Here is a 13673-nt window from a genome sequence, read left to right on the forward strand (position 1 = left end):
CCCATTTCTTCCATTATATCTTTCTCTTTCCTTGACCCATTTCACTGTACACTGTTGCTATTGCCTTTGTTTGGCTTCTGCAATAATGAGTTTTCTGTAAGTTTTGAAACAGAATGTGAGGATATATTTATAATACAAATAGATATTATTCGAATGAAAGCGGATAAATATATTTAATTTGCTTACGTTATAATGCGACTTCTCCTTCATTGTTGCCATTTTCTTGTTCTTTTTTGCTGTAATGAAAAATTTTGGTCAATACTTCATTGAATACATCAACAAGCACAAGCATGTTGGTGCACGAAATTGCAATCACACTTTTGCAATTCGCACAACTAACCAGTAAGTGCACTGGGTCGTCCAAGTAATACCTTACATGAGTAAGGGTCGAATCCCACGAAGATTGTTGGCTTGAAGCAAGCTATAGTTATCTTGTTGATCCTGGTCAGGATACCAATAGGGTTCTTTCGTTTTAACTGTAAAAAATCAAAGGGCATAAAATAAATACTTATTGTGCAATAATGGAGAATATGTTGGAGTTTTGGAGATGGTTTGTCTTCTGAATTTCTATAACATAATGCTTCCTCACTTTCATAAATGCAAAGCTCCTTCCATGGCAAGCTGTATGTAGGGCGTCACCGTTGTCAATGGCTACTTCCCATCCTTTCAGTGAAAATGGTCCAAATGCTCTGTCACAGTACGGCTAATCATCTGTTGGTTCTCGATCATGTTGGAATAGAATCCATTGATTCTTTTGCGTTTGTCATCACGCCCAACAATCGCGAGTTTGAAGCTCGTCACAGCCATTCAATCATTGAATCCTACTCGGAATACCACAGACAAGGTTTAGACTTTCCGGATTCTCATGAATGCCGCCATCAATTCTAGCTTATACCACGAAGATTCTGATTAAGAAATCTAAGAGATACTCATTCAATCTGATGTAGAACAGAGGTGGTTATCAGACACACGTTCATGGATTGAGGAAGGTGATGAGTGTCACGGATCATCACCTTCTTCATAGTGAAGCGCGAATGAACATCTTAGATAGGAACAAGCATGTTTGAATGGAAAATAGAATAATTGCATTAATTCATTGAGACGCTACAGAGCTCCTCACCCCCAAAAATGGAGTTTAGAGACTCATGCCGTCAAAGAGTATATAACTCAGATCTAAAAAAGGTTAGGAGATACAAAATAAGTCTCTAAAAGTTGTTAAAATACTAAACTAGTAACCTAGGTTTACAGAATATGAGTAAACTAAGATGGATAGTGCAGAAATCCACTTCTGGGGCCCACTTGGTGTGTGCTGGGGCTGAGACTTAAGCTTCTCACGTGCCTAGGCTGTTTCTGGAGTTGAACGCCAGGTTGTAACCTGTTTCTGGCGTTGAACTCCAACTTGTAACCTGTTTCTGGCGCTGAACGCTAGACTGCAACATAGAACTCGCGTTGAACGCCAGTTTACGTTGTCTATCTTCGCGCAAAGTATGGACTATTATATATTGGTGGAAAGCCCTGGATGTCGACTTTCCAACCCAATTGAGAGCGCGCCAATTGGACTTCTGTAGCTCCAAAAAATCCATTCCGAGTGCAGAGAGGTCAGAATCCAACAGCATCAGCAGTCCTTATTCAGCCTGAATCAGATTTTTGCTCAGCTCCCTCAATTTCAGCCAGAAAATACCTGAAATCACAGAAAAACACACAAACTCATAGTAAAGTCCAGAAATATGATTTTTGCCTAAAAACTAATAAAAATCTACTAAAACTAACTAAAACATACTAAAATCTACATGAAATTACCCCCAAAAAGCGTATAAAATATCCGCTCAACACATGTATATCTTAACCAAGTCAACTAAAATGCCACAAGCCAGCGAACTAAAACTCATTCATGCACAGAACCAAAATTACAAAGGCCACCGAATCAAAACTCATTAATGCACAAAACCAAAATCACAAAGGCCACTGAACCGAAAAATGTCATGTGGTTAATAATGATGATTAACTTTCAATCAACAAGAATAGTATTTCTCCATGCAAAAGAAGTACTGAAGATAGTAACAATTAATTTCAAAGCTCTAGTTAAACTATCCACACAAATAAGAACAAGCACGTATATCTTAATCAAATCAGCATCTTCCAAAAGAAAACTTTTTCAAATTTCATGAATTAGTTGTTCTTTCAAAATGATATTTGCAAATTGGCTTCTTTAAACACTCTTACTGAAACTTTATATCTTTCTTTAAGTATCAAGGTTAACTACCATTCATGCTGAAATCTATCCAATATAATGAGATAATTTTCCAGTAGTATGGCTTATCAAAGTGAAAGAGATGTCTCGAATGTCAATTATCCTAAACAAAACTCATTTACATCAAGTCTCGAGATATTGTCAAGTTTTCTGCTAAAATTGTTGACAAGTGTAACTCATGCTTAAAAATTTTGTAGAAAGGGGGATATTGTCTTGTTCTATTTTGTAATGAAAAATTTTGATCAAAATTTCATTCAATACATCAACAAGTACAAGCATGTATATCTTAATCAAGTCAATTAAAATGCAATAAGGCATCAAACCGAAACTCATTCATGCACAGAACCAAAAGCACAAAGGCCACCAAACTGAGAAACGTTCATGCACAGAACCAAAATCACAAAAGCCACTGAACCGAAAAATGTTCATGTGGTTAATAAATGATAATCAACTTTCAATAAAAAAGAATAGTATTCTTCCATGCAAAAGTACTGAAGATAGTAACAACCAATTTCAAAACTTTAATTAAACTATCTACACCAATAAGAACAAGCACGTATATCTTAAAGCTCTATTTACACTATCCGCTGAATTGAATGAAAATAACAACAAATTTCATTCCAAGGCCTAGTTATACTGTAAAAATCATTCATAATAGTTCAATCTACTAAACGAAGCAAATCAATCCGGTAAAACTAAAATGCAACTAGGAGAAACGCGACATTGCAAGATTTTAAATGAACAGTAGTTTTCTCATACTTTTGGTAGTCTTTGTTGCTGTTTTCATTTGTTTTTGGTTGTTGCTTGCGAAATCTTCTTCTGATTCCTTTCTAGTAGTGGTTTTCGCAGAGAATGTGATTGAAGTTTGAGTGATGTTGAGAGAGATTCGAAGAGAATGAGTGTTTTTGTGTTGAAGATGTAATGTTTTTTCATAATGAAGCGCGAATGAAAAAAGAGGGGTTTCTTTTGTCTCTAACGCGTGTTTTTCACTCACCATTTAATGCACCTAATTCTATTTGAACTTGAGTCAACTTAGTTATATGATTATATAAATGTGTGGCAGTCCTGTAACTTTTATTGTATTTAAGAATCAGAATGAAAATAGAGAGATTTGGAATAATTAAGAACTGAATTGTATTTGATAATCAATATAATTACATAGAGCTAGAAGCTATTTATTTATACACAAGGAGACTTATCAACAGACTAATTGAAAGGAAAGTAGAAACAAAAAGTTACCAAAAATGGAAAGGTAACTAGAAATAGCTCCTAATAGAAAGAAGAATAAAAGAAGAAAACTAAGAATATATGTGATTTTAATCTTGAATAAATTTAATATATCATGCTCCAAAAATAATGATTGAAAATATTATTTTGTTTAAATGTTTAAAAATTATTTCTTTTGGTTTTAAATTATTGTTTATTTAAAAAATGATGCACTAAAATACCAAAATATTTAAACAATACTATAGCATCTTTTAATTTGACTCTTTGATCATGTATTGAAATGTTAATATACAATCTCACATATATTGAACACAAAATTATAACAGTTTCTGTTATAATCTGAATACTAATAATTGAGGGCAGGTTATGCTTTTGTTTCTTTAATTTGTATTATGGTGGTGTTCTATGTTGTCTAATTAATTTGTTTTTATACTATTTGACGTACTCTTTGCCTAGGATCGGACTTGATCCCATTGGATAATTATCGAAAAAAATTCAACCCCAAATCTCTATAATTCATGACGCAGTGTGAAATTAGGAAAACTAAGAATATGAGATGAGTGATGGAGTTAAAGATGAGCAACCATAAAACTAGCTAGCTAGGTTGCAGAGATAGATATGCATGAATTTTATGGGAAAAGCGTGAGAGTGTGGGCCCCCACTCATGATTGGGTCAATGCCTCACAACTTGATCATTTGGTGGGGAACCCACTTTGTCTCCTTGTCTTCTATGAGCCTACGCCTCCCTCTCATTGGTTATTTATGAAAATCCCCCATGTCTTGTAATCCTAGTGGATAACATATGGCCCCCTCCCAAAATTAAAAGGAAACATATTATAAGTTGAGTTTTGCTAACAAGTTTTTGAAAATTATTTGTTCATATTTCTCATCATTTTTCAACTTCACATGCGACGGTTTAATTTGGCGTACATCTAACTTTTATGGTTTATTGTTGATTAATGAATTAATATATGCATAAAATATAATTTAAATATTTAATATTTATTTAAATAAATAAGTGAATTAATTTTTCAATTAATTCAGATTAGTTAATTGTTAATAATATTATATTATTAATAAAATTTTTAATAAAAAATATAAATTTTTTAAAATTTTAAAATGTGTCAATACTATAAAAATAGCAAAAGTATATATTTTAAAAAGAAAAATATTAAAAAATTATTAAAATTTATTATTTTAATTTAGATATTAATTATTCATTGATGTTTAAAAATATAAGATAAAAGATATTATAAAATTATTAAACTAAAAAAATAAATTAATAATTAAAAATAATAACAAAACACAATAAATTTTAATGATCATTTAATATTTCTTATTTTAAAAATCCATACTCGTAAAACAACTTTTAGTTAGTAAACAATTAGGCCCTTTTCACCTCTCTCCTTGATCTTGGTGAAATATAGGAGTTAAACAAATAGCAATCTCTTCAGATAATAATTATCATGGCTCATGCACATAGATAAGGACACATTTATTTCGCAATATGTCTAGGTCGTGTTTCCGATCGGATCCTCTTCTTTTCTTTGGCTTAATGATTAAATTCGGTGTTCTCTTGTTTTCATTTCTGTTTTTTACTTTGTCAGTGGGGGTGCTTTTGTTCTTCTAGTCTCAGATATTATTAGACACCAAAAAAAGTTTCAGATATTATTAACATAGTATTCTTCATTATTAGATAGTGAATAAAAACAATGTTTATACTAATTGATTCCAATTAAGTTAAAGAGTAGAGCGGCCCAACTTAATAATACAAGATATTAATGTAATTAAAAAATATTAAATATATATTAAAATTAGATATCAAAATCAATTATCATATATTTATATATAGAATTAAAAATGAAAAACAAATTCGATTTTAGAAAGATAATTGACTACAATGTAATTCTTTAAAAGATATTTTTTTAAAATTTTTTTCAATTTCAAACCAACAAGAATCTATTATAGAAAAATATAAAATTTGAAATGTGTTAAAAGTAGATTTAAAACTTTTAATAAAGACGAGAATTATACTAGTAAAAACAAAAACTAGTTAATCAACTTCGTGATAAGTTAAGGCATGTTAAAGTAATAACAGATAGAAATAATAGAGTTGTATAAAAGTTTGATAAAAAAAGTAATATTTTTTACTAACTCTTTTTTATAGATTTCGCAGGCAAAAATACTAATAGAAGACATAACAAGCTACAATTTCATTGCAACAATTTGGAGAGGATTAGTTCCTCCAAAAATTAAGTTGTTTGCAAGATGAATACTAAGAAGAGACAGACTAGACTTGGCCTTATTGATTTGAGAGATAATATATTTGTTTTATGTAAAAAAGATATTGAATACGTTCATCATCTATTTTTTCGCTGTGAATTTTCTTGACAAGTATAGTACATTTGGTTAATTGACATTGGTAGAATTTGAGCTTTTTCAAGCACTATCAAATAATACTTTGAGAGTCACTACTAGAAAACTAGTTATTACAGACGGATATTTCTGACGAATTTTATCCCACGGAAATACAGACGAAATTACAGAGGGATTTTTTGTCGGAAAATAAAAAAATGAAATTGGAATAAATTACAGACGGAAAAGAAAATCCGTCTATAATTCTGTCGAAAAAATTAATTTTTTTTGTGGAAAATAGTTACAGGCGGAAAATTCGTCTATAATTAAATAGACGAAAATACTGTATTTTATTAAATTATTACAGACAGAAAATTCGTCTGTAATTTAAAATTTTTCGCCAGAAAAAAACTTATACCTAATCTACCCCCTCTCTCTTTCGAGCTCCTTTCACAAATAACTCTAACCTAATCTACCCCATCTCTCTCTCTCGACTCAATTTACAAAGCACTCCATGAAGATGAACACCGTCTTCATTGTGCCTCAGGAAGACGATTAACCTAGCTAACCCTAACCTGTCTTCATTGTGTCTCACTGTACCCTAACCCTCTCTTCATTGTGCCTCAAGAAAAATCCCTAACCACCACGAAGAACCTCTAACAGCGACGAAGAGCCCCTAACAGTACTCTACGAAGAACGTCGCCGGTCGCCGGCGCTCGCAATGCCTCTGTTGAAGAACCCCTAACCGCGACGAAGAACCCCTAACCCTCCTTTGAGTTTCTTCACTCTTCTCTCGCCACTCTCACCCTCAAGCTCATTGAGTCTCACCTCTCTCACGGCTGGTCTCGCCGTCGACCTCTCTCTATCTCTCTAGTATATCGCTTCTCTCGCGGGCGTTTCAGACTTAAGGTCGTCGCGCTCTATTTCCTTCGCTGCTCTGTCACTGTCGCTGCTCTATTGCGCTCTATCGCAAGCGAATCGATGGAATTCGACCCGATCCCAATCAGTTCCTTCTCCAAAGAGAACTAGAGCATCTACCAGCAGTTGTTTAAATTACGCTGATTCAGGTATGCATTGTTTAAATTACGTCGATAAATCTTAGGGCTCAATTTTTCTACGCCAGTTTTAGCTAGGTTTATCATACTCTGCTTTTGTGGCTCAATTGTTTAATGGTTCCAACTATTACCATGCTTGTTGGTCCTGATGCTCCCATTGTTCTATTGTTTAGGCAATTTGCAAGATAGAATCAGTTATACACTATACACTAAAAGAGTTTTGATTTCAATGCTTAAACTACTTTAACTGTAGTAGGTAGATAGAATTTCTCTTCCTCTTTTGAATATTATCCGAATCTGGAAAGTGGAAGCTTGGTTCTTTTACTTGTCATAAGAAACATATCAGAGACTCAAGCTAGTTCTTTCTTTATGCTGCTTTTCAAAGATTTTATCTCTGAATGTGCAAAGCAGGACAAGATGGAAAGTAGAGGGAGCAAAGTAATGGCTGTATAGAAAAATGGGCGTTGATCGAATCGAGAAAGAAAAATGACTTTGATACAAGATGTATGTGATAATTTATTAGTGAAATAAATTTTCAGTACATAGAGTAAATTAATGTTTTCAAACTTGACAGGTTGATAAATTGAAGAGAAAGCTGAGACATGAAGAGAATGTACATAGTATACTTAATACTTGCTTTCTTTCTTGTCAGGTCTAAAAAAACAAACTCACTCTTACGAAGAAAGTATAATTAGGAATTTAGGATGGATGAATTAAGATTTAACTAAAAAAAATAAATTTGTGCGGTTACTAGGATCAATACAGGGTATTTATTATTATTCTATCAAATATTTAGGAACAAAGTCGAAGTGGCTGCACTAGAATAGAAAAGGCTAGGCATTGGCGATGGATCAGTTGGGATGTTATCCTCACTTATTGTTTGCGCATGCAGGTAATTCGCTAGTCGATAGTCAATTCCATTCACTTTTCTCATTGCATCCCCTTTCCTTGTTCTCTTTGCTTTCCTTTTCTTTTCTCTTTTTTGTTCTGATTAAGCTCTGAATGTCAAATTGAAACATGATACTATTTTACTTCTGTAAGAAGGATACTATTTCTTTCTTTGATTTTAGAATTTGCTTGATTGAAAATAGAAGGATTCATGAACCTTTATGCTTGTCTCTTTACTTCCTTTCTAATTCATGTAGTGCAATAACCAAATTGTGCTTTTGCTTCTGCTTGTGGGAGTGATATAATATGACATTAGGCTTTATATCAAAGTCCCTAATGAAATTATCCTTGGTTTTTGATGAATCTGATGATGATATTTGTGGATCCTCAACAACAAGAATCTCTTTGATTGCTTCAAGCATGCTTTGCCCTTTTATCATCTTCTTCCAATATTCTCCCACCAACTGGTACTATATATATAGATTAATATTACAAGTTTACTTGTTTAAGATTTAGTGAAGTTCCCTTTTGAAGTTTTAAACAATCTGATTGAATCTCCATTTTGATATGTTGATGCTATTTGACGTGATCAGGCAGGTTATGCATGGTTTCTAAATACTCCTGAACAATCATTGAGCTTCATCCTTACAGATCAAGGTTTTGATGTATGGGTAGAAAATGTGCATGAAACACGCTGGAGCCATGGTCATAGGTCTTATTCAGTGAAGAATAAGGTGTGTGGCTCTTCTTTGACCTATAGAGATGTTGACGGCGTGTGTGATTAAACTGAAAATAATATCAGTGCATAAAGTTCAGTATTAAATAATTATGAGTCAAAACTAAGAACCAAATGTTCATTTATTATGAATTTGAATTGGGGGAAAACATTTGCAATTGATATGAATAAGGTCACACTTTAGTAGGTTTTATCATTCAATTATTTAATAGTAAAAGGGTTTGTGCCGAATACTATCAAGCCTTTTCTATTTACTTTGATATGTTTAAAATAAGAATTATTAAATTGTTCTCAGTGTTGAAGCTACTTATATTCAGCACCAAATTGAGTTCCACAGCACTGTTGATGATCACTGATCTTGAGAAAATATTCTAAATTGTCATGATACTTATATTTTCATTTCACTGCCATTTTCAGTGTATATTATTTTTATTAGAATTGTTAGAGCCAGAGTTTGTACAGTGCATCATGTGATTGATTCAACTTTGGTCCCTTGATAGAAATTCTTGAATTGGAGCTGGCAGGAATTAGCCCTGTATGATATGGCAGAAATGATCAATTACATATATTCAGTAACAAATTCAAAGCTATTCATAGTTGGGTATTCACAGGTAGTTATGATTCTGGGCATCATCCTTTTCACTTGCTATTTGGTGGTTGTTGTAGTATGCATTTTATTCATTTCTCTTATTTCCGGGGAACAATTATATCTTTTGCTGCTTTCACTTAGATGACTACTGGTTTTATTCAGATGGTTCTTACCATGGGTATTCATCAACTGAACTTCAAAAGGTGATCCTCTCGTCACTCTCTTTTCCTTTTGCCTACATTTCTTGAGTGTATTTCTAGTTCAGAAAATGTTTAACTTTTCTATTTTCCATACTCATTTTCAGTGAGTAGGGAACCAATCTCTTGGTTTCCTGTGGTGACATGCTTTCATCCATAACAGGTTTATGTGCCCAACACTATCTCTGTCCTCTGTGCTTAGAAGAATTTTACTTTATTTCAGATGCTAGGCTATGAATGTTATTATTGGTTTATGTGTTTGCTCATGTTGTTATTATATTCTCCAATTTCCGGAACTCAAATATGTGGTGTTCATGGTACTAATGAAAGTGATTAACTATCCAATCCAAATAATTTTCTCCACTTTGGTTTCTTTTAGTTTTATTTAGCACTAAATAGTAACAGTGTTTATGTGTTTATTTAGCACTTTGGTTTATTTAGCACTAAATAGTAGAAATAGTAATAGTGTTAGGAGAGAAAATGGGTTCATTTATTGAGTTTGTGTTTATATGTTCTCTGCACAAACCTAAAAGCTTTTGTTGCTTTGTGCTTAATGGAAGGCCCTTGAGCTCTCTCTCTCTCTCTCTCTCTCTCTCTCTCTCTCTTCTCTGTTCTTCATTCACCCCCTTTCAATCACTCAGCAGAAGAACTCTAACACTCTGTTATTAGTTTCTTTTTGCATTTTTGTGGCTTTCTTTCTTGATTGCAAAACCAACAGGAATATAAGAAAAATAGAAATTTGAGAGAATAATCTCTCTTTTTCTTCTTCCTTCTTCTTCTTCTCTGTCATCTCTGCCAAACATTAACCCACAGGTCCGTCACTCTTCTTTCCTCTCAAAATGCACTTTATTATTATTTCAGCTCTTCTTTCTACTCTGCTGGATTTATTCCTTGTGTGTTTCACTTTTACAAATGGAATGTACCCTTCATGCTTTGGTCTTTTTTTCCCTTAAATATTTTTTTGTTTTAAATTTCTCAACTTTGCACGCTTGTTGTTCTAAAATTTTTTTCTTTTTCATTTTTTTGGGTTAGGGGAGGGGCTGTTTGGGAATACCTATTTACCTTTTGATTTTCTTTTTTATTACACAGTAGAAAAATGGTTGGTATGGTTAAGTGTGGATCTGTTGTGCTGTAGCGTGTTCATCATCATTGCAATTTGGTTTCTTTTAGTTTTATTTGCTGCTTCATTCATCATTCAGATCATTTCTTTTCCTTATTTAACTATATTTACTCAACTTTTCATTTTTCGTTGCTTGAATCTACTTGCTTTATGGATTGAGATATATAAATTAAATCTTTTTTTATGTTGCTTGTTGTAGAGTTTTCTTCTGCTGCAGCAGATTCCATTCATTCAGATGAAGATCAGGTAACATTTTTTTAAAAAAATTCAACTTGCTTTTGGTATTAATGTGCTTTCTTTGTCAGACATGACATCCCTGGTGCTTTTGTGTGTTCCATTTTCTTACATGGCACCATATGTTGCTTTCATTGGCTGCAGTTTGATGTAATCCCACCAGAAACCGGTTCCGTAAGCTCACTTGGAAAGAAGAGTATTAGAGAAGAACCATCTAAGAGAAAGAATCCTGGAGCAGTCAAAATTAGTCCTTGGACATTGGCGCGATTAAATGCAGAAGAGGTTTCCAAGGCTGCTGCTGAATTATTTTGTCCGATGTCTTATTTATGCTATTTTATTTATGCACACAAAAAGAATTATTTTGTCCGATGTCTTATCATTCTCTCTGCTCTTATTTATGCTCTAAATTTGTTTGTTTGATGTATGTGAACACGCAGCTTAAGATAGAAGAGATTGTGACTGAAATGGGTGGTCTTCTACATGCTAAAGCATCACTGGATTTGAACTTTGTCATTGTGAAAAATGTTTTGGCTACAAAATACAAGATTTTTTTAGTATCTAAAACTTTTTCAGGCTGGTGGACTAACTTTGATAGAACCGCTGGTGGACCATACATTGCCACTTCATACGATTATGATGCTCCTCTTGATGAATACGGTAAAATTACATTGATCAAGAAGAATCTCATTTTCTAATATTTTTCCATGAATGATCCTTGAGTAATTAATTAACTATTGTATGTAGGCAACAAAGCTCAACCAAAATGGGGTCACCTCAAAGAACTCCACAGGGTTTTGAAGTCAATGGAAGAGAGTCTTACAAACGGGAATGTTTTCCAAATTGATTTTGGCAACTCTGTCACGGTACCAAAATACATGAAAACAAAATTACAACTCTGCATTATTTTTTCCCTCTAATTGAATTATAGCAATAATAAATAATTACTTTTCAAAAATAATTATTTCAGGCCACTGTGTATGCCTCAAACAAATCATCAAGTTGCTTCTTGACCAATGCCAACACTACCACCGATGCTACTGTCTCATTTAGAGGAAGAACCTATGCAGTTCCAGCATGGTCTGTTTAGCTTGGCTTGGCTTGGCAAATATACATGCCAAGAGATTTTTTATTCCATAAGATTTGACTACATGCTCTTTTAATTAAATATTTGTTTGTGATGAATTATAGTTGATGTATCAACACACTTTGATGTATGGTTGTTACTTAATATTATAGTTGATGTATTAATACACTTTGTTTATATTTTGAATTATATTAATTTGCTTGTTTATAGTACTTTTCTCTTAGTTTGATAATACGATGAATTTGTTTATTTTTTGAAATATTATAAATATTCAAATACAAAATAGATAAAAAAATTATATTTATTAAATTTATAATTATTTTGTATGAAAATAGGTTTATTTTTGTAATAGAAAAATCTAAAAAAAAATTATTTTACCTTACCGACAGATTTACAGACAGACTTTTTGTCTGTAATTAGAGTGTAAGATGGTTTTTCAAGATTCAAATTACAGATGAAAAATCTGTCGGAAAATCTGTCTGTAAATTACACACAGAAAATTCGTCAAAAAATCCGTCAGTAATTACAGATGGAAAATCTGTCAGAAAATCCGTCTGTAATTATAAACGAAAAATCCGTCGGAAAATTCGTCTGTAATTACAGACAAAAAATCCGTCGGAAAGTTTGTCATCTTAGGGAAATGGATAGAGAATTTATAGAGGAAAAATCCGTCAGTAACTGGTAAAAATCCGTCGGTAATTTTCCGACGAAAAAAATTTGTCGGTAAATAATTTCCGACGAGGCTTTTACAGAGGGACAAAATCCGTCAGTAACCAAAAGTCCGTCTGTAATAAAGACTAAATCTGTCTGTAAATTTTTCTGTATTAATCCATTTTCTAGTTGTGAGTGTACAAGAGTTTCTAGTAAAAAAAGGAGGAGCATAAAAAATGACTAATTGAATTCTTTGTGGTTATTTGGAATATTTATTGATTGTAAAGAAATGACAAGATATTTAATAATAAGGACTAAGGAGTCAAATGTTGATGTAAATAACATATCGTTTATGAGTTATAAAGAGTGGAGTGGTATAAATCTCGTTTGTTATTGATAATAATGCTGAAGATAACAATGAGCTAGAATTTTTTTTGTTTTGTTTTCTATTTTATTTTAGTGTAACATAACATGGTTATATATAAATAGAACTCTTGATGACAAGTGTAAGAATCATGAAAACGTGGAGTTTAGTTTCTTCTATTTTTGAAGTTGAAGGTTTTATAGACCTTGAGAAAGGGTAGGTTTGAGCTAAGACACACTTTTTGAATTTATTTGTGTTACTGATTAAGCAAGAGATTTTTTTAGTTTAGTCTCTTGTAACTGCAGAAGATAAAAGAGAAAAGAGTAAAGAGAACGACACCGACAAGTATCCTAGTTCAACTTCGAAGTGCAGTGAAGTCTACGTCTAGTCTCCACCATAATAATGGTGGAATTTTACTATATCCAATTCAAGATTATAATTACCAATGCCTAGACCAAGACCAAGACAAAAACAAAGACAAACAAACTAAACCGATTCAACGCCAAGAAAAATAAAGCACTAGCTGTGCTTCACAAATTAATTTCTAGACCAAACAAACTCTCCAAACCAGAATAAACCATGACTAGAACAAACAAAAATTGTGTTGTATTTTCTTCCTAGTTTATAACTTATCACTCACGGGCTTTTCAAAATATTCTCTCAAAAGATTATATGCCTTTTTCTTAGTACTAGGAAGACTCAAAAACTAAATATTAAATATAAACAAAAGTGAATAAGAAAGACACTTAATTTTGCAGAGTTTGATTTCTGAATTGTTTTCCATTTTACTTGAAACCTTTTCTTCTTCTTATATCGAAAATAATTTTTTTAGCTAGCCGTTGCAGATGATTGGGTCATCATTAATGACGTGATTTATTTCCTTCTATAACAAGCAACTACCTTTCCAAATGCTCTTCAAATC

General features: G+C 32.5%; 2 protein-coding genes across 14 annotated transcripts; both read left to right on the top strand.

Moving 5' to 3' along the window:
- Window positions 1-6274: 6274 nt before the first annotated feature.
- LOC112796753 (triacylglycerol lipase 1) lies at window positions 6275-9461 on the top strand. Of its 13 annotated transcripts, none has more exons than XM_029297855.2 (9): window positions 6275-6900; window positions 7300-7392; window positions 7463-7501; window positions 7685-7780; window positions 8175-8243; window positions 8370-8510; window positions 9013-9123; window positions 9243-9304; window positions 9406-9461. In XM_029297855.2, the coding sequence occupies exons 2-9, from the start codon at window positions 7375-7377 to the stop codon at window positions 9410-9412; spliced, it is 543 nt and encodes a 180-aa protein (XP_029153688.1). In that variant the 5' UTR covers window positions 6275-6900; window positions 7300-7374; the 3' UTR covers window positions 9413-9461. The 13 variants fall into 13 exon arrangements, with proteins under 13 accessions (XP_029153688.1, XP_029153689.1, XP_029153691.1 ...); XM_029297856.2 differs by having other exon boundaries at window positions 9264-9304; XM_029297858.2 differs by having other exon boundaries at window positions 9037-9123.
- A 999-nt stretch (window positions 9462-10460) lies between these two features.
- LOC140172942 (beta-galactosidase-like) lies at window positions 10461-11913 on the top strand. The gene is made up of 5 exons (XM_072235527.1): window positions 10461-10664; window positions 10797-10934; window positions 11090-11309; window positions 11397-11515; window positions 11620-11913. Exons 1-5 carry the CDS (start codon window positions 10602-10604, stop codon window positions 11737-11739), a joined length of 660 nt encoding a protein of 219 aa, XP_072091628.1. The 5' UTR covers window positions 10461-10601; the 3' UTR covers window positions 11740-11913.
- Window positions 11914-13673: the final 1760 nt, after the last annotated feature.

The sequence above is a fragment of the Arachis hypogaea genome, chromosome 4 (assembly GCF_003086295.3).
Source record: "Arachis hypogaea cultivar Tifrunner chromosome 4, arahy.Tifrunner.gnm2.J5K5, whole genome shotgun sequence".
In the NCBI taxonomy this organism is placed as follows: domain Eukaryota; kingdom Viridiplantae; phylum Streptophyta; class Magnoliopsida; order Fabales; family Fabaceae; genus Arachis; species Arachis hypogaea.

Excerpts from the sequence above, each read along its gene's own strand:
- LOC112796753 (XM_029297855.2), top strand. Across the intron at positions 8,244-8,369 it reads CAATATTCTCCCACCAACTG|GCAGGTTATGCATGGTTTCT; the intron begins GTACTATATATA and ends TGACGTGATCAG. Across the intron at positions 8,511-9,012 it reads CTTATTCAGTGAAGAATAAG|AAATTCTTGAATTGGAGCTG; the intron begins GTGTGTGGCTCT and ends GTCCCTTGATAG.
- LOC140172942 (XM_072235527.1), top strand. The coding sequence starts at position 10,602 with ATGTTGCTTGTTGTAGAGTTTTCTTCTGCTGCAGCAGATTCCATTCAT. Across the intron at positions 10,935-11,089 it reads CGCGATTAAATGCAGAAGAG|CTTAAGATAGAAGAGATTGT; the intron begins GTTTCCAAGGCT and ends GTGAACACGCAG. Across the intron at positions 11,310-11,396 it reads TGCTCCTCTTGATGAATACG|GCAACAAAGCTCAACCAAAA; the intron begins GTAAAATTACAT and ends TATTGTATGTAG.